The 22,261-nt window shown below is 40.8% G+C and overlaps 1 protein-coding gene across 1 annotated transcript in view; it reads right to left on the bottom strand.

Annotated features, from left to right (window-relative positions):
* adam19a (ADAM metallopeptidase domain 19a) overlaps nucleotides 1-22,261 on the bottom strand; it is a 246,573-nt gene that overhangs the window by 86,223 nt on the left and 138,089 nt on the right. Inside the window, exon 4 of the mRNA XM_074662083.1 lies at nucleotides 5,840-5,921. Within this exon, the coding sequence (XP_074518184.1) occupies nucleotides 5,840-5,921 (82 nt within the window). The remainder of the gene's footprint in view (nucleotides 1-5,839; nucleotides 5,922-22,261) is intronic.

The raw sequence follows: 22,261 nt of genomic DNA, 5'->3' as shown, positions 1-22,261 counted from the left end.
CTTCTAATGAGACATTTACTGTCAAAAATAAGATGTCAACACTAGGGGTGAGTAATGGCAAGAGCCTTTCAATACAATACGCATCGCTAGTCTTAGGTCACAACATGATAATATCAAGATGTATCACAATATTGTGATATATTGTAATATTCTACACAGTTAACTAAGAACAAAACTGGGTTGATGTTTGTGCAAAAAAAATTGTTACTCAAAATTTAAAGGACGAAGGAAAAGATTGATGTCTCTGGTATACTGACTTGCTCAGTACAACAAAAACCCATATTATCAAGTTTAGTAATGAAACATTTTAAATAAACTTTGAAATGCTATTTATTTACAGGCTATTGGAAACATACAGGGTAGTAGCTCTTTGGCGCCATCTACTGCAGTAGATGTATGGAAGTCGTATTTACTTCAAACTCGGCTAAAATATTAATTTTTATTTTTTACAAAATATCAATATGAAGAGTTGAAATATCAATAATGTATTTGAGGTCAAAGTATCACAATATATTGCTGTATCAATATTTTTTCACACCTCTAATAACACTTACTTAGATTTGTTTTTTTGCAGTGCAGCCCTTTTCATTGCCGTTTGCATTGATGGAGTTTATCACAGGGTGAGCAAACGTTTGGAAAAACTAAATTTATTTCTTTGGTTTTAAAAGTTGTGTTTTATGAGCTTTTGCACCTTAATTTATAGAAGATAGGACAGCTGAGAGAGCAGGAAACCAGGAGAGAAAGCAGGGTCAACATGTGGGAATCTAAACTGCCTGTTGTATGGATGTGCTGCTTAACCACAAGTAATAAAATGTCCATTTCTTCCACTGGTCAACATGTTTTTCTTGCTCTCCCCTCAGTCACACTGTTTTCTATGAGGTGTATTAATTTTCAAAAGTTTGACCACAGCCCATCTGGAATGACTGTGGAGATGGATTTTTTGACCTGTACTGCAGCCAGCCACCAGGGGGAGCAGTTTTTGAGGTGACCTCACTTAAAGCCGAGCAAGATGACGTCCATTTTTTTTTCAGTCTAAGGTAGTGACAAGTGGGCTGCACGGTGGTGCAACGGTTAGCCCTGCAGCCTCACAGCAAGAAGGTCACCGGTTCAATTCCCTACCTCGGTCGGTGGGTCTTTCTGTGTGGAGTTTGCATGTTCTCCCCGTGCATGCGTGGGTTCTCTCCGGGTACTCCGGCTTCCTCCCACAGTCCAAAAAACATGCTTACCAGGTTAATTGGTCACACCGAATTGTCCCTAGGTGTGAGTGTGTGCGTGCATGGTTGTCTGTCTATATGTCAGCCCTGTGATTGACTGGCGACCAGTCCAGGGTGTACCCCGCCTCTCGCCCAATGATTGCTGGGATAGGCTCCAGCCACCTGCGACCCTAAACAGGATAAGCGGTATAGAAAATGGATGGATGGATGGGTAGTGACAAGTGGTAAGGAGCCCACCCACTTAGGGGCTTACTTCACGGGGCACTGCTGGACCATTCAAGCTCCTTAAAACTTTTACTTGCAAAATGGTTTTATTCATGTTCTTAGCCCTGGCCATCAAAGTTTTTATTATTGTATGTAAAAACCTTGATATTTAAGAAACACTATGTTTCATTTTATGCATGAGCATCAACAGAAAATCAACAAATCACCAAACAAAGCTGGAGGTAGACCACCAGCTCCTGTGTTCTGACTCTCTGAAGAAGAGATGTAAAGGCTGATTTTAGTCAAACCTAAAGGATCTCTTTAATAAAAAGGCTCTATCTCTTCTTGGATCTGTTATGAAATGTTGTCAGACACTCACATTATCAATACTAGCCCGTCAGGACCTTTAGCAGGTGAACTTTTGACAGAACTTGTGAGAGGAGGCTTTAGAAACCCTCTGAATTGACTTCCTGACATCACTTTTGGATCAGCCCTTTAGTCTCACTGGCTCTGGTGTGACGCTGCTGATAGTCATCTCTTTTGTTCTGTCAGAGGACGCTCCAAACACACTCAGCCTGGAGAGGACGGTTGGACAGAGAGCAGGGTGATAACAGGCTGTCTGTGACTGAGACAGATGGGGGAGCTGACGTGCATGCTAACACTGCGGCACATTGTTGGAGAAAGAGACAAAGCGCTGTAACTGAGTCGCTCCATGGTTAAATAAAACATCATCTGTTCAGAGATAAAAGAAGGGGTCGGCGTTTGGGACGCACCAGCTCAACATCGACCATCTGCACTGAATGTGCCACAAACTGCTGTATGAAGCCATTATTTATCTGTTGTTTCACATCAATTGAACGCTGCCATGCTCATACACCTAGCTGCTGATTCAGGGTTTCTATTGGACAGAGGAAGTCACCTGAGGGTTGAACTGAGAGTTACTCGAATATCTCAACCTTCCATTTATCTTCGACAGCTTTTATTGTTTAAAGGAACTACACACCTCATTAAATGAAGCACAAACACACAAAATCTGACGTGAAACCCTGCAGAAGAAGTCTGCCGAGGACAAACTGATGATATGGTTTTCTATGATGTCGCACTTAACAGCTTGGCTAATCAAAGGGCCAATCAGAGCGCTCGTACACCTCTGATCTTCAAAAACTCTGGAGATGTGAGACGTCTGCAGAGATCCTGATAAGTGGAGTCTTTAAAGATTGAAATGAAGAGACTTCAGAGGTTGGTGCGTGAGGAGGATTGTGACTTTGTTAAAGACTGCTGATGAAAGATCAAAGAGGCGATCAGGAAAAGTTTGTTTCTACGATTTTGAATTTCAGCACCAGAAAAACCGAGGAAGACTTCGACCTCACAGATGTTTTATATTTAAAGTTTATATGATCAGAAAAGATAACTATTTCAAAGAAGAGACACTTTGGATTTCTTCGTCTTCCTCTCATGACAGTTTTGTGAGGACATCTCTTCTCTACAGCCTGAACATAAAGTTACTTAAATGCTAAAAAAAGAGCATTGTGAATCATCTCACTGCTGTTTTTAGGTGTATCTCGTCTCCAGGTGTGTGCTAACAGTGTCAGCAGCATGAAGCTGGTTTGGAGCCGGTTTGGGCCGCTCTTATCTTTTAATCACAAACTTTCCTCCAAACACTCCTCCACACAGCCTGGGCGACACACGGCCGTCAGCGCTAATAAAGTGCTTCATAATTTATGCATCAGCAGCGACGCGCCGCTGAGACGTCTGCTGTGGTCATATGAGAGAAATGATTAATGAAGGAAGTGAGGCTCTTTACGACGCAGATTTTACTCTTTATTGTCCCAAACGCTGAGGAGATTCTTCTTTATGGACTGTGGAGTTTTTTCACTTTTAATCTGCTCAATCAAGATCTACTTTAATCATGATTCCTTTAAATATCCCACAGAAAATATCAACCCCTGCCTGGAGCAGGGTAACATGTCTTTGTGATACTTCTCCTTGACCCACAGCTAATCGTTAGGAGAAAAATCAAGCTGCAGCTATAACAGTGAAGAGGAAAAAGGAAACAAGTTGAAGTTATCTTTTTAAATCTATCACTTGAAAAGAGTGTAGAACTGACGACACACTCTTGTGATACTCTGACATTTATGAATATGAAGATGAAGTTTCAATCCTGGAGGAAAGGTTTGATTTTACCAAGCACCACTGTCTCTACAACTAACTGTCTGTGAGCGAGGAAGTGAAATGTCTGTTGTCATTTCTGTCGCTGGACCCTGGACAAAGAGAGTCCAATGAGGCTTTAAAGCCCGTTAGCCGGTTTTACTTAATGAGAAGTGTGATACATTCATAATCTACAACTGAGATTCTAGTGTTTCCTTCAGTTCAATGGTTTTAAACAAAGTAGCTTGCAAATTTTAAAAACTTTTTAACCACATATTTCAACTAGTATTGTAAAAATGTGAACATAAATAGAGGGAAAATTGGATGTTAAACCATGCAAAGAGGACATGTTTGATCTGTTTTCAAAATTTCTTTGTTAAAGACCCACATGGCGACTAAACCAGGATGACGATGGCATTAGTGGTGACAGATCCCTTTTGTGGAACAGCAATATGTGCACATAGGCTTTGTGTTGTGTTCACATCAGATAAATGAAGTATCTTGGAACTATTTTATGCTTTTGGATTGGACCGTTAGTGTGTTCCCACAATAGGAGGTCGCTGGCTGTAAAGTTCAGGAATCCCTGCTATTTTCTACTTTAAAGTGCTGAGAACAGAAAAAAAATCCTCTACCTCAGGCATCTCAAGCTGGTCCGATGGATGCAGCATGGACAGTGTGCATCTTTAGCAACAATGAGACAGGATGACGCTAGCACTCTGTTAGGACACCATGTTAACACATACTTTGAGTTTTGTTTGAATGTTTTTACTCTGTTTTCAAAATCTGCAGCTTTAGACTCAGAATCTAATTTTTTTTAAAGAAATGGTTGCTTTCTTTTCAATGTGGACCTGAGAACTCACCTAACTTTGCTATTTTTATGTCCTAACAAGCTGGAACAATAATAAATCTCTCCAAATCCTCCTCGTTCTTTGAAGCTTTTAGTGACACTTTTTCTTCTTTCCGCTGTCCTTAATTAAAACTTTTATATTTCAACTTTTATCATTCTTATTACAACAGCAAAAATAAAACAGCTTTATCATTAATCATACTTCTCTTTCAGAGCTGCACAGCTGCATCTCAAGGGTCAACTAATGAATTAACATCAGAAGGACAACTAAACAGAGTGAAATAAACAGGTAAAATGACAGAGCTCCTGTTAACCAAACCAGGCCATTCAGTTCGAAAATCTGAAATAAATCAAAGTCAGATAGAATTGACTAAAATAAAAAAATGTAAAAAAGCTTCTTTTCCCACATGGATTTTGGGAAGTGTTGTTTCATATTCTAAATGTATGGGGGGTTTTTTTATCTAGAAGGTTGACGACATCTGATTTAACCGATGGGTGGTCTGTTGATGTTTTGTTTTAAATCTTGTTAGATACTTTTTTTGTAGACAGCAGACCATGGTCAATAGATTTGCATTTACTTTTAGTCTTACAATTTTTTTCTGAAAAAAATTACAAACAAAAGTCAATCAAGATCTGTTTGGAAATTATATTTTTAACCTGCATTCCCACAAACACCAAGCGACACCTGTGCTTCTCACTTAGTCTATTGTTAGTCAGCATATTTTATGAAGTATTTACCATTTATTCACAACTCCTTTTTGCTTGTAACATTCTCATTTATTCTGTATAAAAGAAACTGTTACAACTGGATTTGCCTATAGCCACATTTTTTTTCTGATTTAGGTGAAACTGATGATGTGAAAGCTGCAGCTCAAGAAGAAAACTCCTGACAGTTCATGTCTTTAAGTTTTGCACACGTTGAGAGTTTGATAGACAGCTGTTTTCCTTCTTTTTTAATAGAAGAGGAGAACCAACAGCAAAAGGTGAAAAGATTTCACTGTAAAATGTAAATTGAATATATTTTTGTGTGAAGACAAGCAGGGTCTGAAATAACTTTCTGACTCAGAGACCTAAGTGGCAGGTAGCGACACAAAATCAACCAGAGAATCTTATTTTTAACAGAGTACAATGATAAATTGTGCCATTGTATTCAACACATTTGTTTCAGTTGGCAAATTATGGCACAAACATTTACCTGCTGTGCAGCTCATTGCTCTCTGAGAATTACTCTAAACAGAAAATCTACCTGCGTTTACAGCTTCGAGGGTGTAAATTTCAGACTCAATAGATATAGTCCTGCAGTTTCTGAATGGGCAACATGGATTATGGTTAAAAAATGATTCTGGGTGACGTACGTTCATAAAAGAGAAATTTTTGAGGCTGCTGTAGGCAGTGAGAGTCTAAAGCAGAGCTGCTCTGTACTCACAGTGTAATTGTAATTGTCCACAGTCACCGGCTGCCCATCCTCTGTGTAGTAGGTCTCTGTAAAGTCTGGACCCAACAACTCGCTGGAAAACAAGAAGAGAAGAAAGAGATATTGGTCGTTAGAGGTCATTTCACTTTAATGAGAAATGTATCAACAGTAGCAGGAAGAAGTAAACAGTAAAAAAAAAACAGGAAGGAGCAGGTTTCAGTTTCTTTAAAAAGTTGCATTTAGTCATTTGTAGCAACATGTTGTTGCTCTCAGGCTTGAGGCTATTATTTAAGTTTTAACTTAACAGCTTCAATGCTTGAACGACCATGCTCATCTCTCCTCCTCCAGCAGCTTGTGATATTTGCAGATCTCCCTTAAACTAACTTCATTAGCTCATCTAGCTAAGTGACTGACAGCTGCAGAGTGTGTGGTTGCTATCGTAACAGAAGACCTTTCCCAACCTGCTTCCTCTGTGGCTTATACAAGAAAGAGCAGTTTTAATGAGGTTTCAGTAAGGTTGAGAAAATCAGAATGAAGATGGAGACAAAGAGCGAACGAATGACATTTACTCTGAAATAACTCGGGGTTGGAAAGCTGTTCAGTGTGGTTTCTTCTCAGGGGTTCAAGAAGTACATGAGCAGACGGGCTGACATTGTGTAGAGTTGTCTCAAACCTTTAGGATTCATGCCTTGGGTAAACTGTTATCAGTTAAGGATTGATGTTTGGTCAAGTTTTCTGACCAAGAATTAAAAAATACAACAGAAGCTTTTGTGCCAATCTGAATAACTAATTTTAACACAAGTCCAGCCTCTGACTAGGTGAGGAGCCAATCAGAACCCTGAGGTGACACACCTGGTGGCCAATCAGCTTTCAAGGGGAGTCCATCCACCCCTGCACACGTGGCAACTCTTATCACCTTTATATCTTTGAATTTTTGAAAGGAGGTACAAATAATTACAAAGATGGAAAATAAAACAGCTGGTAGCGCCCTTTCAGTATGGAGCTGCTTTTATTAACAGTTTTTACTGGTTTAAAGCAATGGTTTGTTTTGTAGAAGAGAGGACGTCTCAGGGTTACGCAGTTTCTAGAAAAAAACCCTTTGAATAAAGATACTTTGAACAAGTGAAGCTAATGTTAGCTTTCATAACATGTTTTATTCTTGAAAGACTTTACACATTCACTACTTTCTTTTGTACCATGTGTCCATGAGCTATGTTTTGTTTCAGGCTTTTATATGTCTGACAGGATCCTTTTTGAACTTGCAGCACTTTTAAGAGATGATCAAGCTGATGCAAAAATTATGTCGAGAACGAGAAGCAGACAAGTCCATGGAACAAAGATGTGTGATTTTACACTTTTTTAGAAATGTTCAGAGAAGTCAGTTGTTGGTTTAAAAATGTAAAACACGATAACTTTGCCTCCTGTTTGCTTCATTTGCTCTCTCTGCACTCTCAGATCAACTCATTGAGAAATCCCTCCAACGACAGTCGGCGATTTCTCCCAGAGCGCTCCTGAGGACAATAAACCTGCAACATTAAACCTCTCTGAGACGTCTGACAGACATGGTAAGCTCTCACAGTGTTTTGGTGCGCGCTCAGACTCTGACAGTAATGTGTCTGATGAGTGAGACCTCGTTCTCACTGATGCTAAAACCTATGCTTTGAAGAAAGTGCATCGTCAGACAAAGCTCCAATGATATTCACAGCTTCTCTCTCAGCGTGCTGACACCCCCCTATCATTTTCTTCATATTGCCAAAGCTTGATTGCAGAAAGCATAATCTCCTCCAAATGAAATGTTGGATCAGCAGGACCGCGGTCTTTCATGTTGATGGAGTTGAGGAACGATAACAAAAAAAGAGAGACAGAGACGAGGAAGGAAAATAGCCCAACCCTTTCACTCTGATTGTATCGAATCAAATATAAATTTTTATCTGCTGCAACCAAACTCTCTTTGTCTGCACTTTTTTTAAGATTTGCTGAAACCTTGCTCTGCAGCGAGCAACAAAAGACCAGAAGCTTTTGTATTTTAGGCCCATGCCAGCCAGGGAGGGTTCTGTTTTCCTCCATCAGTAAATCCCAGAGAGTGTGTGGATCTTTGGCCTGGAGATGAGATGATAAGAGTACCGTTAAACTCAGTGTAGAAGATGATCTTTCATACCATTTTTGTCATCTTCCATCAGATGTAGACCATTGACTGTATATAGAGTGGACAGTGTGGCTCTGCCATTTACCATTGTACGGTTTTGAGGCCAAAATATCCCACTCACAGGCACCACCATCAGCATCTGTTGTGCAGCAAGAGTCTGCTCAGTAAAGACATCCATGTTTTTTTTTTTTTTTTCTTCGAGAGTGTAATCTCTTCTTCCAAAAAAAAAAATACACAAGAACGGCGGCTGTCACACTGCAAAAAAACTGAAATCTTATCAAGAGTTTTTGCTATATTTGGAATAAAAATTGTCTTATTATGCTTGATTTGAGCCACATTCAACTGATCAGTCCAGAAAATGTCTTGTTTCAAGTTATTTAAAGACAAAAATAAGGTCTGAATTGCTTGTAACAAGTAAAAAAATCTGCCAATGATACAATAGAAATTTGCTTGAAAATTTGCTTAAAAATAGAATAATGTCCTAATACAAGTGACTTTTCTCTTGCTCCATTGCCATTTTTTTAAGTTGTTACAAACAATTCAGACTTCATTTTAGTCTTTAAATAACTTGAAACAAGATTTCAAATTCATTTTCTACTGAAAACAAGACAAAAAAACTTGATTAGATTTCAGTTTTCTGCTGTGCAATCATCATTAAACATGTCATAAAGCCTTGTTTTTAACCTCAAAACTACTGAAAACGAAACTTATCCGAAAAAACGAGGACTGGAACACAAGACAGCCCATAATATCTTCAAATCACCAGAAAATTTAGATGTGAGAAACATTTCTATGAGGTATTTTAGTTTTCTAAAGTTTGACCACAGCCCATCTGGAATGCCTGGGGAGAATTTTTATTTTTTTACCTATACTGCAGCCAGCCACCAGGGGGAGCAGTTTTTGGGGAGACCTCACTTCAAACGAGCAAGATGATGTCTTTTTTTTTTTTACAGTCTATGATGTAGAGAGGTATTTCTATACATTGCAGCTGTTTTATCAAGAAGATAGTGTTCCAAGAAGCAAATTAGGTGGATCCACTTTGAACATTTCTCCAACCTCCAGACATAATCATGCACTCAAACATGCTGTGCCTCTAAAGTAGGATGTCAGGGTATCTACACTACTTTGCTGCATTGTGAGAACAAGTGCTTTGATACCATCATAGACCTTTAACGGTGTGAAACAAGTTTCAGGCAAAAGTTGAGTTTGATTCAGTTTAGTCTCAGAAAATGGTGGACTGCTCTCTGTGGGTGAGCAGCCAGTCTTTGTCCCAAGTGGACAAGTTCAAGTAATGTGGGGTCTTGCTCAGGAATGAGAGCAAAATGGATCATGAGATCAACAGATTTTGCTGCATTAGCAGTAATGCAAGCATTGTGCCAGAGGGAGCTGAGCTGGAAGGCCAATCCATACTCCAACTCCAGTTTTTCCCCAACAGCAGCAACCGCCCCCTATTGGAAATCAAGTTAATTCTATTTTCCCTGTAGCTCCAGATCACAGCAAGAGTAATTTTAGAGTAACCTCCCTCATAAGCTGCTCAGCTGCTTTGGCTTGTGAAAGAAGGAAGTTTCTGCCTGAAGGTGGGAGTCTCCCAGGTTGGTGCCTGTTTTTAGTGGTGTTTCAGACCTGTACACCTGGGGAAAGCTAAGAGGAAAAAATAAATTCCTCCTAGCCTGAAAGCATCTGTGGACCACCGAGAAGAAACTAGGAAATTTTGGGGAGGGGGACATCTGGGTCAACTCTCTTAGACTACTGCTCCCCTGACCTGATCAAGGGTGAGACGGATGATACCGGATGGATGCATGGTTTCAGTCTCAGACTAAGAGCGAAGCTAAAACATTCAGAGCTCCCTCTACTGACTGGCTACAGTAAAGGACATGGTCCGCCTGCTCCATGCTAACAGATGGGACATGTGTCAGACCATAAGATCCACATATAGGTTTCTCATCCATGGTTGGTCAGTGGTTTGAATTAGGGATGTCCCGATCATGTTTTTTTTTGCTTCCGATCCGATTCCGATTTTTATATTCCGAGTATCTGCCGGTCCCGATATTTCCCGATCCGATCTTTCAGCAAAGCATTAAGAAAAAAGAAAAGAAAAAAAAATCCTACAAGTTGTCCTTTGAGTTTTTTTGTAATGTGATTTAAATGAAGGTATCATTCTATCCAACATGGATATAGCTTTTTTTCTCCACTTAGTGCAGCATTGGATCAACAAAATAAAAATAGAGCTTCTCAGTGTTGCACCACAAGATTACCTTGTATGTGTGTGACAATAAGGTTGCAATTTCTTGTTTGCAATTTTGTTGTACTGGTCATGATGATAAATAAAGTTATATTCTAAAATGAATGATGATGTGCTATTATACACATTTTAATTTAAAACAAGAACTAAGGCCCCAGGCTTTTCCCGATTCCCTCTCCCCCGATCTCTGATCATTAAAAACTGCCCCGATCAGCCCTGATTTCGATCATGTGATCGGAATCGGGACATCACAATTTTGAATAAGTTATTTCAAGGATATACGAACACAGTGATTGACAGCTCTGTTGACCAATGAGGCCCCTGCACTTGATTACTAGAGTAGAGGCCTCAGCTTCACCTGGTTCTGTCTGAATACAGACAACTAAGAGTCTGCGTTTACAGTCTGAAAGGACGATTTGTCAGACCAGCCTGTTGGTGTGAGGACATAAACCGATCATTACTTGATGTTCCTGAAAAGGTCACCTTGTAACAAAGAGCACTGGCTCTGTTTCAGCCTGAGAGAGAAGAAATATGACATCTGTCATGTCCAGCGAGGACAAAGGAGTCACTTGTCAAATGCCAGGACGTCCCTGAGCGGACACCTCAGTTAAAGACGTGTGGAGCAGAGGTACTGTGAGGACGTCTCTCTGTCTATGTGTGGCTGAAACGTCCAGGAGGCTCTCTCTGGCTGCAGATCCCTGAGCAAACCCAGGACAGACATGAAAAGATGAGCACAATCTCCATTTGGTCCCGGGGGCTCTATTGTATTATTCATTGAGGGAGATCGTAATGGAACATAATCCAGCTTTCTCACCCCTTTTACTGCTGACAATTTGCTGTGCAATAGAAAAGAGCGTTTGGCGTGGCGCTCCTCTGAAGCTAATTCATTTGAAGCTGGTGCAGAGTCTGAAGAGCGTGAGGCTCCGTCTTATTCAGGAGCGTATTTACACAGAGTTTTCATCATGAGGAAGAGAGACGGAGCTGATTGCTTTTCTTTGGAGGTGTCTTTGAAGCAGGAAGTATAATGAAGAGACAAAGATCACTCTCGATTCTCCACTACAGCTTCATTTAACGTGTGATTGACTCTGAGAAACCTTGAGGCTCCGCAAACACTGAGAGATGTTGAATTCCTTTAGGCTTTTACAGAAAATAAGTACGGCAAGGAGAAAAGGTCAAATAACTCGATGAGCCAGTCTTTTGAATGAGCTGAGGGACTTTATGATCACTATTTCACTATAAGCTGATCATAATGCCAGAGACAGTGAAGTTGTTCAAAGCTGAACGGATAATTCTTCCCACATGGGGTTTTCTTTTATGCTTATTGTGAAGTCATCCCTTGCATTTCTTGTGGTTCAGCACAATAAAGAAAAAGGAGGTGATCTGGTGTGCCAACCCAAAGTTTGAATTGTCCTCTCCAGATGTGGAGCAGTAGGCAGAAAGTGATGATAGAGAAGAATCTGGAGCCTCCCACTGTTTGCCGGCCCTTCACTGCAGCCAAATCCAGCTCCTCAGTCTGATGAAAGTCTGATGAAAGCTGCTATCTCGCTAACTGCTCTCCAGAAAATGTACTGGTGTTAAGAAGCAGCGTATGCTCCTCTCGTGGTGGATTTCTCCTCAGTTTTCTCTGCAGATCTCGCTCCGTCACGTACCTGTCCGCCTCGTCTGCTCATTAAAAAAGAGCCAGCGGATGTGGAAGAACTCATCAGCAGCCCTGATACTGAATAATTACACAAACACACCCAGACGTTTCCTCTCCCTCTGAGCATCAGCTGCAGAGGGTCAAACCACTGAGATTCCTCCAACAATAAAAGTAATGGTCTCTCCACGAGCCAGAGGGGGAGCAGACCGCCGCCTGGCTCTGGTGTGTGGATAAATTCCCTCTAATGAGCCGGCTGGGAGGATAAACAGCCGGACAGAGTGTGTGCTGCTCGTGTTTGTGTGTGTGTGTGGAGGCAGTGTATTTTTAAACCCATGATCTTTCCTCCCGTTGGTTCTGGTTACTCAGCAAAGCTCCTACATCTCTCTTAAACAAGCTATAGGAGAAACCATGAGGAGGGGGAATGTAACAGAGGTTCAAAGGAGGAGGAGGAGGTTTTCAGGCCTCATGCCACAAAGATTTAAGAAATTCTTCATATGTGAATCGCATGTTTGATCCTCCATGGTTTGCTGACATCAACTATAACAACACGCCATTAAAAGCTACTATTTCCCAGCCTTATTTCCATCTCTGAAGCCAGCAGCAGCAGAAAGTCTTGCTGTTCAACCCGATGAACTCATGAGAAGCGCTTCCCAATCACAGCCTTTCTGTGTCAGGTTCAGCTGTTTCTTCTCATCGTTCATGAAAAATGAACAGACAAAACTTAACGGCAAGCCTGTCACGATAATCAATAAATCGATTAACCGAACGATACATTAAAAAGGTCCTCGATAAGTTTGCCAGCCTCGATAAACTGACACGTGCATGCATGTTTGTTTTCCTCCTCTCTTTCCACCAAAGAGGCTGAATGAGAAGATGGCTCACTACGTCTATCTTTCCTAACATCGGGGTGCATAGGTTCTATAGCGGATTTAGCGGATTTATAGCGGAGTGAGCATCTGTCAAAAATGCGATCTTTGCCATCTTTTGCAACGGGGCTGCTCGTGCGTACACACGGAGAGAGCTGAAGCGAGCGTCCTGAGGGGTAAGGAGGAATCACACGCTAATATGAGTGATGCCACGAAAGATACGGTTTTTAAGCCGCCTGCCACAGTCCCAGTGTGGGAATATTTTGTTTTTTATCAGAATGAACAAAGTGTGAGCTCATGAACACCAACGAGCTGATATGTCGCATTTGTTTGAAAATAGTGGCGACGAAGAAGAAGAAGGGGAGGTGCAGCGGAGCCTTGTTCTTTGACAATCTGCTCTTACTGAGGCTTTTGGTCTGCAAAGTAAATAGAAATGAAAGCGCCAAATGGTGGGCGCTCAAAGACAGTTACATTGCCAAAGAAATGCAGCCCTTCAATACGGTTGAAAGCCAGAAATGTTCAAAATGTTTGACAGACAGTACGGATTGACTCAGTCCATGCCCTCTCCTTTCTGTTGGTTTCCTTATAGAAAGAATGTGTTGTGTTGAATGGAGTAATGATGTTTTTCACCTTCAAGATTAACTTTTCCTCCTCCAAAACGTCAGATTTCCTCTGGATCTGACCGACTAACTCTGTTTACATTTCAAGCTTGTGTTGTAGTAGTGAAGGATTGGAAAAGTGGCTTCCATACTGTGTGTGCAATAAAAAAATTGTCATTCAGAAGCAGCAACCACTGATAAATTGTTAACTTTTTTCCCATATTGTCATAAATATCGTCATCACAAATTTCCTTCGAATATCGTGATATAATTTTGAGGCTATATTGCCCACCCCTACAATCCATACAGGCTTCTGTCTGAGGCACCCGCACCCGGATACTAAAAGAGACCCTGCCTTTAACCCTGTAGCTCTGGATGTGTCCATGCTAAAACATTAGTGCAGGCTCACTTTGAATGACAGTCAGACCTAAATGGTTTGCATAATTGGAAAAATTCCAACAGTTTGTGAAAGCTGAGATGTTGCTTTCAGCCAGTGTGTTTTTTTTAACTGTCATTTCACTCAGGCACTTAAAGAAGCCTGTGAATACACACATAGTGCAGAGCAGATGGATAAAAGGAAAACAGAAAAACAGAACCAAGTTTGTCCAAAAAATACCAAAAAGAAGATTATCCCAGGTTACAAAACATCCTCTGAGGTTTCCTAATAATTTTAGGACCGAAGGAGCTTCTGAGGGAGCATTGAAGCGCTCTCTGTCTACTTTTTACTCTGTATACACTTGTATTGTGTGGTGACTGTTTAAGAACAAGTCTTATCTTTACAGTATTTGTGTAATTTAATGCTGACAATGTGCAGTAACCTTTTTCGAACAGAGTACCATGCTGTGTTTGTACCTTGTATGTGTAAGTGTGTGTATCGCACACTGCGAGTGCTTAAGATTCTGACCATGTTGTCCAAGACATTTTTTTTTTGTAAACAATAGGCAAAGACTCATAAATGTTAATTCGCATATGTTAAACATTATTCAAATTTTAATTTTATCCTTTAAAATGTGTTTTTACATGTTCCCCTGCAGTTTTTCCTTCACTAAACTTCTGAAGTCAAATTCCATTTTTGTGTTTTTCTTCAGTTTAAATGGTTTCACTCTCATAACATGCAGTAAATTGTAAAGAAATCCCAGATATTGAAAGTTCTAAGTGTTCCCGAAAAATGGGCTGCAGAACTAACTGATTTTTTTTTTTTTTTTTACCTTTTTGTAATCAAAATAAGAAGAAAGTCCAGGCAGACATTTTAAGGCTCAGGTGTTAAAAGGCTAAATGGGATGTGCTTTCATTAGAAATCCTAATGGAGACTGTAGAGGGTTCAGATATTTGTTACTAACTGAATTCTGTACTAGTGTCACCACACTGCTTTATTCTGTAGATTTAAAGTTAACATTATGGTTTTATGTGTTTCAATATATTTTCAGCAGAGGATCTTAATGGCCCACAGGGAACATCACCGTGTCAGGGTTATAGAAAGGATGCTGCTTTTCTGCCTTTTCAAATCTGGAGATCTGCACAGAGCTGTTCTGATTAGGTTATCTGTCCTCAGAAGGGCCACAAAATGAAGCCTGGGGCTTCAGGGACACTTCACAGACAGCATTTTGGTCTTGCCATAACCTCTTAACTCCTGATTTAAGCATATTTTATTGTACAATCTAATTCAATGGGCCATCTTGCAGCCAGTACAGCCTGTTTCCCTGTAGCAGGCTGAATCAACTCAATCAACAGTCAAAGCTTCAGGACATTTCCATCATTCAAACCAAAAGTATGTGAAAACAGTTTCCAGTGTCTCCTCTTCATGTGAGTATGTGATGCTGTAATCAAATCAGACTCATTAACAGCATTTAGACTTATCGTTCCTTCCTACATTGGTGCTAATGGTGCAAGTGCTGTTCTACAGCCAAAGCAAACAGACACACATAAATAATACATCATAATAAGTTCTGAGCACCTCATTCAGAGCAGTTATCACTTGCCAAATCAAATCTCAGCCTGTGGGTGTTTACTGTGACTGCTATATTCTGAAACCAACAGGATGGGTGTAACACCACAAACCCTGCAGAAGATAAACCCCAAACCAACAACAACAACGCTTGACAGAGCTCACCTGTTCATGTGGAATACATGATAAACAGATTTTCAGCACCAGCAGACCTGGTAAGCAAACACGGCTAAATGCAGCTGGGGTTACATGTGCGTAAACAAACGCATGACTAATGCAGCCTGACTGACACACTCTGCTCCGTGAGCTGAGAGGGTTTTATTTACCAGTCATGCCTCAGGGTTGCAGGGACCAACAGGAAACAGAGTCTGCATTAAAGTTAAGGTCTTCATTATGATCCTGAATAACCCGTCACACGCTGAATATTTAACACAATGAGCGCTCCAGGCAGAGCTGCTCCTGACTTTACAGGGTTAGCAGCACCATACTTATGCTAATGTTGAACCGTGGTGTTGCTTAGCTTTAGCCTCATAGCTTTCTTGGTCTGGAGGAGAGAATGTGCTCTCTTTAACCTTCAAAACCAGAAGCCTGCAGGAGCAGAACGAAGGATAAAGTTCTATTGGTAGTCTTAAACTGTAGTCATGTTACATCTCTACACCCAGGCCATCTTTCTGTGGTTTATTTGTCAAAATGATCTCATGGGGACAGCTTTGTGACAGGTTTATTTACATGATCCTCTTCAAACCAAGGCTTAACAGCTGAATTCATGCTAGCTACAGCCTTCATCTGTTTCAGTCGCCCCTGGCTGTGGCATGCAAAATATGCTGGTTGGGACAAATTAAACACCACAAATGTCCTACTAGATATAACAGACACATACTTAGGATCAGTTTCATCTCATGCAGAGGTTAGACCACATGTTTTACAGTCCAATCCAGGAGAGCTATGAACAATGCTATGACTAACTGCCAGTTGCATTTTCAGGTGTCATCTAACTCTGTCTGTGATCATTTAATCTGACACTGACCTTCCCAAATAATTATTATGCATTGTCTCAAGGTTTTTTGTCCTTGTTATGACTGTCAGTCATATTTGTTTGTAGCGCGGATGGGGAAGCGCTGTTTTGTTTGTTTCTCTCTCTGTCCTCTGTCTCTCCTCTGTGGTTCTCCTTGCCGCTCTCCTGCAGGTGTGACCTATGATTGGCTGAGGGGTGTGGGGACACACCGGCTCCTGGTTGGAGCAGGACGTCACATGGCGGAGAGCGATTGGCTGGACTCGAACGACGGGGCTTTCAAAGGGGGTTCCAGTAGTTCGGACGCCGGCCCTTCTGCCTCACCACCGCCATTTGTTTGAAGCTGTATTGGAGTGTTGTATATCTGTGTGTGTGTGTGTGTGAGATCAGTATAGATCTGACTTTTGTCAAATTTTGAATATTAAAATTGCAGTCGCGGTAAGTAGGGGAGAACAGCGTGTGAAGGGGGATCCTTTTTTCTCCTGTTTTTATGTTCAGGGAGTCAGTCCCAGGGTTTGTATGTTTTTTTTTTTAAACTCTAGTGTTAGGTAAGGTATTTTGATTTACCAGAGTGATTTTTGTTTGTTTCTTTGTTCATTTGCTGTTCCTCCCTGGGGTGACCTAAGTGAAAAAAAAAACTTTAAAAAGAATTAAATATTGGGTTAAGACTGCAAACTTGATTCTGTTTCTTTACTTCGTTTCTGTGTTGAGACACTCTGGTGGTGAGACAGGAGAGGTCACTTATGTTATTTCCCATTACCCCTAGCCTGGGTCGTAACAGTCCTTGTGTTTCAAAACAAAGTTATTATATATCATTAGAGGGGCTACACAGAGTTTAAAAGTGATCTTGAAAAGTCTCCCTTCTAGATATGTACCTGATAGTATTCCACATTTTTAAAATGAGATTATCAGCACCAATATTGCTGGTTACAGGTTATTTTAAATTACTACTTCTTAGTTTTCTGATCAGGTCGACCGGGACTGATTTATGACATGTCTAGGTCTCTATGACAACACCACGCCGGCTGACAAAGTTTAGTAGTGAGAGGAGATGAAACACAGAGATTTCTCTGCTAAAAACAATTTATGTGATTTATTTTGTAGTGATGGCGGAGACATGAGCCTAACTGTCAAGACAACTAGTAAAAAGTTGTCTTGAACAAGGAAAATTTTATTCCATCCGATCTCTGTTTCATTCCAAAACAAACACACGCCTCGCTAAAAGTAACTTAACACATTGTGCGGAGACTTCAGGCCACAAGGTGGCGAGGGAGTGGAATTAAAACAGATCCTCCTCATGGCACCTTTAAAATAAAGTTATTAAATCTCATTTTAAAGAGGATTATCTGTATTTGTCTGTGGAAAAATGCAGCCTTCTGGAGTCTTTCACTGTTAAATTTTAAAAAGCCTTTTTTTAACTGGATTATCAAAAAAGCAAAATAAATCCCAACCTTATTTTCTGTATTATGAGCATTTCTTTACCGGTTGAATCACTGAGCTCTGCCCAGATTTGAAATATTGTGTCCCATTTAAAAGAAGAGAAATAGCAAACAGTTAAGATAATGCAAGCAGCAAATGTTTAAGAAAAATAAATCTGCTCAATAGTTTGCGATCCACCACTCCAAAGCAAAAGAGACATCCACCAAGGAAGACAGAAGCATGCACAAACAGCCTCTTGGTGTGTGTTTTGAAGCTGTTACAGGACTGGACAAGTGAAGAGAAATGGTTTTAATAGTTGCAGGGCAAAAAAACCTGATACGGTGCTGCAGTCATTTCATGCATCAGATGAAAACACCAACAGAAAAACACAAATGTTTAGATTTTACTATGAGTGAAAATGTTCAGTTTAATTTTCTTTAAAACCACAAGGAGGCTGATAAAAATGCCTCAGAAGCACCACTAACTGTGGGACCTTGGAGTTGATCATCAACCTTTCATTAGCCTGTAATAAGCAGAGTAATGTAGAGCAAGCAGGGGTTATGTAGACGTGAACCTCTTTAGGCTGAAGTAAACCACTTTGAGTTATCTCTGTGAGTGAAAGTACAGAGGAAATGGGGTCTTTGAGTCCTGTGAATAACATTTCTCTGATTTAATTGAAAGATGAAGAAAACAACAGATCTGAACGACTCAAACTGTCATCTGGATGTTTTCAACCTGCAGATCAGCAGATCAAAAACTTGTCACATACACGGATAGTAAAAGAAAACTAAAAAGAGGAAGGGTGTTGTTCCTCTTCCTGAGTTCAGCTGCTGTCGTCTCTGAAATCTGCACTGATGCCGAGTTGCAGGAAATGTTATCTCGGTCCCCTGAATGTGTTAGAAAAACATCTTTCATACCTCTGCTCTCCTTCTGTTTTGCGATGCTTCACTTCTCTGAAACACAGCAGATGTGTCGGTCTGAGGAAGGTGTGACATTATCTCAGTGGGGATGAGGCTAACCACGACCCACTGACACGGTTTAGCAAACCTGAAGTGTTGAACGGTTTCCTGTTTCTCAGATTAGTTCTGAGTCAAATACAAACCACCGGCTTACACCTCTTTAAAAAGAAATCTCTCAACCGCTACCCTGAACCATTTATCACCACAAATTCACCAGGTGTTCACAAGAATACTCTGCCTTGAAATAATGCTAAAGGCGTCTATTTCAGCTTCATAACGCAAGAGTGACGCTTCTGTGCACTTGTAAACAGCTAAACTGGGACTAAGAAACACACAGGATGTGGTAACTTCTGTAATCCACACTTAGCAGCACACCTTGCACAGTGCCAAATATTGATGTACAATAACTGCCAATGTGGTGTCGGCGTCAAGGGGGGGCATTCGCGGGCTGTGCCCCCCGAGTTCACAAGGAGGAGCACCGGGAAAAAAACAATAATAACATTGAAGTCCTAGAATTCATGTTTCTTGTAATATTTTCAAAAAATGCTTCCGAAAATGTGTATCTAAAAGAGAATAAAAACAAAAGGAGAAAAAAATGTTGATCGATTGTCTAGTTAGGGGTGGTGCTGATTAGAGCTGCACGATTTGGGGAAAAGGTGCGATTTGCGATTAGGTGGACAATATTGCGATTGCGATTGTGCTTGCGATTTAATAAAAAAAGTTGTGTCATGATGAGTCTACACGCTTGCTTGGTTATCATGGAGAAAAATCTGAATTGCATGTGCTGACATTGCGATTGCGATTGCGATATCCTCTTTTGCGATTACATAATTGCGTGTGCTGACATTGCGATTGCGATTGCGATTGCGATAATCGTGCAGCCCTAGTGCTGATTTGTGCGCTTGTGGCACTGAATCCCCAAAGTGAGAACTTCATGGACTCAACAGCTATGAGGCACATAATGAATCTCACAGGGTCACCAGTGGTTGAGACTGAGTTTGAAGTCGCAAGAGAGTTTTTCAGTTGGCAGAAAAGAGCGAAAAATGAAGAAAACTGGACAATTCAGTACGTTCTATCAAAATATCATGCACATCTGGCCGCAATGCCGAACATGCTGACTGCTCTAAAACATGCCCTCACATTCGGTGCCTCCTCCACCATGTGTGAGAATTCATTCTCCACACTGAGAAACATCTTCTCCGATAACAGGCGTGCGATGCTCCACAGGAGAGAGGCCCAGCTGGTTCAGCTTTCCTTTGAAAGAGACTTAACCTGGAAATGTACAACAGAGTGGAAGGACACTGCTCTGAGGAGGTTTAGCAGCAACACTTGCCGCCTTCAGCTGTTTTAGAGGTACAGCTATCTTTAAAGTTCTGTTACTGTTCCGGTTTTATTGTTTATGTAAACGTTTTGTGTTTAATCGCTTTAATATTGGTACGCTGCGCTAGAGCGCATAGTTGTGTGCACACCAGAGGGAGAGAAGAGAGAGAGATGCATGACTTCCAGCTGTGGTTTAGTGCCTTCTTGTGGGCGTAAATTTGAACTTTGGACAATGTGTTGATTAATTCTTGATGTGTGTTTTAATGGCAAACATAGACATAGCTATACAGAATAAATCCAGTCATGAGCAAGACTTTGTGTCCCCCTGCTGTTGTTTTGATGCCCCACCTTGAATTTAGTCTGACAACGACCCTGTGTCAATGTGATGAGTCCTGCATTCTTCTATCAAACCTACAACCCTTCATGGAACCACACCGGTTAACCGTGGCTAATGACTGGAAGGAGAAAAAACTCTACCAGATGAATGGATCTGAAATATTTAACTTTACTGCAGTGACCTTCATCCTTTCTGCAGCAGAAAGCTGGGGTTAGTGCTCTGTGTAGGCATGTTGAATCTACCAGAGGGAGTCGTTTAGCATGCTGTGGAAAATCTGGTGAAGACATCAGAGCATCAGTGAACAGCCATCATATAATCTTAGAACCAGGAGGCTACTTCCTGACAAACCTGCAGCTTTTCATTGAGATCGTCCAGCCAGGGCCTCCTTTTCTCGTGCGCCATGACATGAAACTTGAAGAGCCAGACTGGATTTGATGTCGAGGAACAGTCTTTAATGTGAGGTTTTCTTGTACACAGGTGTCTTTTTCCCAAATATTATGACTGAATCTACCTCATATCACTGCTTGGTATTTTGCATTTCACCTCTGAACAGAGAAGATTACACAGGATTCAGATGTCGGGGATCGCTGTTTGCTGAATAAGTGATCTCATACTAAGTCTATAAAAGCTGAAGAATTACCTCCACTTTCCTTGTAACCTTTGGATTTAAATCATCAAATGTATTGTATAAAATGTGCGTATAAAATGTCAGTTCAATAAGTTAAAATACCAGACATGAGTGAATTATTCCCAGGGTTTAATTATAGGAAGGCCTTTTTTTTTTGCTCTCAACCTTTGCAAAGAAGCTATCTGAAATCTGATAGATCTCGTCTATTTTGCTTAATAAGGGGTCAATTCCAGCCTCAGAGACAGATCAGAGTAAACCTTCCTACAGCATGTTTTGGACGTTAGAGAAATCTGGACATGGCCCTCAAAGACTTTCGTCACAGTTCCTCCCTCCCTCCCTGCCTGCTGGAGTATTTCGTTATTTTCTTCTCTGCCAGTTTTGGAAGTGATCCTGTACTTTTCAGTGCAGCTGAGCTCCCACAACACTTTAAGTCATGACGACAGCAGACAGGATTTTATGGCTGTGCTTCAGAGCGGCAGATTACAGTTGTGGGGGGAGGACAGTTTGTCTTTTCCTGCTGTGTCCTTTGTTTGGGCCTTAGGGATTGTGAGGAGGGGGAAGTGAAGCAGTGCTTCAGAGAATACATTCAGAAGGGGACGTATTCTCCAGATAGTCTTTTCTTCATGACCCAAAACTAATTTTGAAACCCATTAGGCCGTTCCATCAGACTTTTCATATTATTAATCGTCCTGCAGAGCCATGGTACACACAGTTTGGCAACACTGACGTAGCTATTCATTTTCAGATAGATTTTTTGTATGAAAAGTGAGTCCAATTTTTCTATTACTGAGGAAGTGTGTAATCTTCTTAGGTTCTCCACTGATGTGAATTAAAGGCAATCTGTATTTCAGGAAGCCAGAAAAGGCGTTTAACATCATCCTTTTTCAGCAACGACACTTCAGTGAAACATGGTTACTCTTTTACAGAACATGAGAGTCGTGGCTCTACCTCTGCCCCAATAGTTTGATTTCTGTTAAATGTGTCAAAATTTATAGGGTGGCATATTGAGAGATACGAGATAGTATCTTGTAATAAAAACAGGATCTGTATTTATTTTTGAATTTTCTGTTTTTATTAGAAACTATCTGAAAAGTAAAAGAATTCCTGAATCTCTTAAATCACCATCTTGATCGGTTGTTCGTGCCTAAAGTCCGCTCAGATTTGCTTGACATTGCGATTTTTCTCCTGGATCAGCTGGATCTATACGTTGGGGGGATATAAGATGATCTGAAGTGCATTCAAGCTGGCTATGTGGTCAGTCAGGAAACAATCAGGACACTTCTGAAAGTACTGGATCCCCATGGAGTGCAACTGAGGCAACA

The sequence above is a fragment of the Halichoeres trimaculatus genome, unplaced genomic scaffold (assembly GCF_033239565.1).
Source record: "Halichoeres trimaculatus isolate MK-OKI-2021-1 unplaced genomic scaffold, fHalTri1.1 fHalTri1_scaffold_22, whole genome shotgun sequence".
Classification (NCBI taxonomy): domain Eukaryota; kingdom Metazoa; phylum Chordata; class Actinopteri; order Labriformes; family Labridae; genus Halichoeres; species Halichoeres trimaculatus.
Note: the sequence above shows the minus strand (reverse complement) of the source record. Positions and strands in the feature narration are given on the sequence as shown.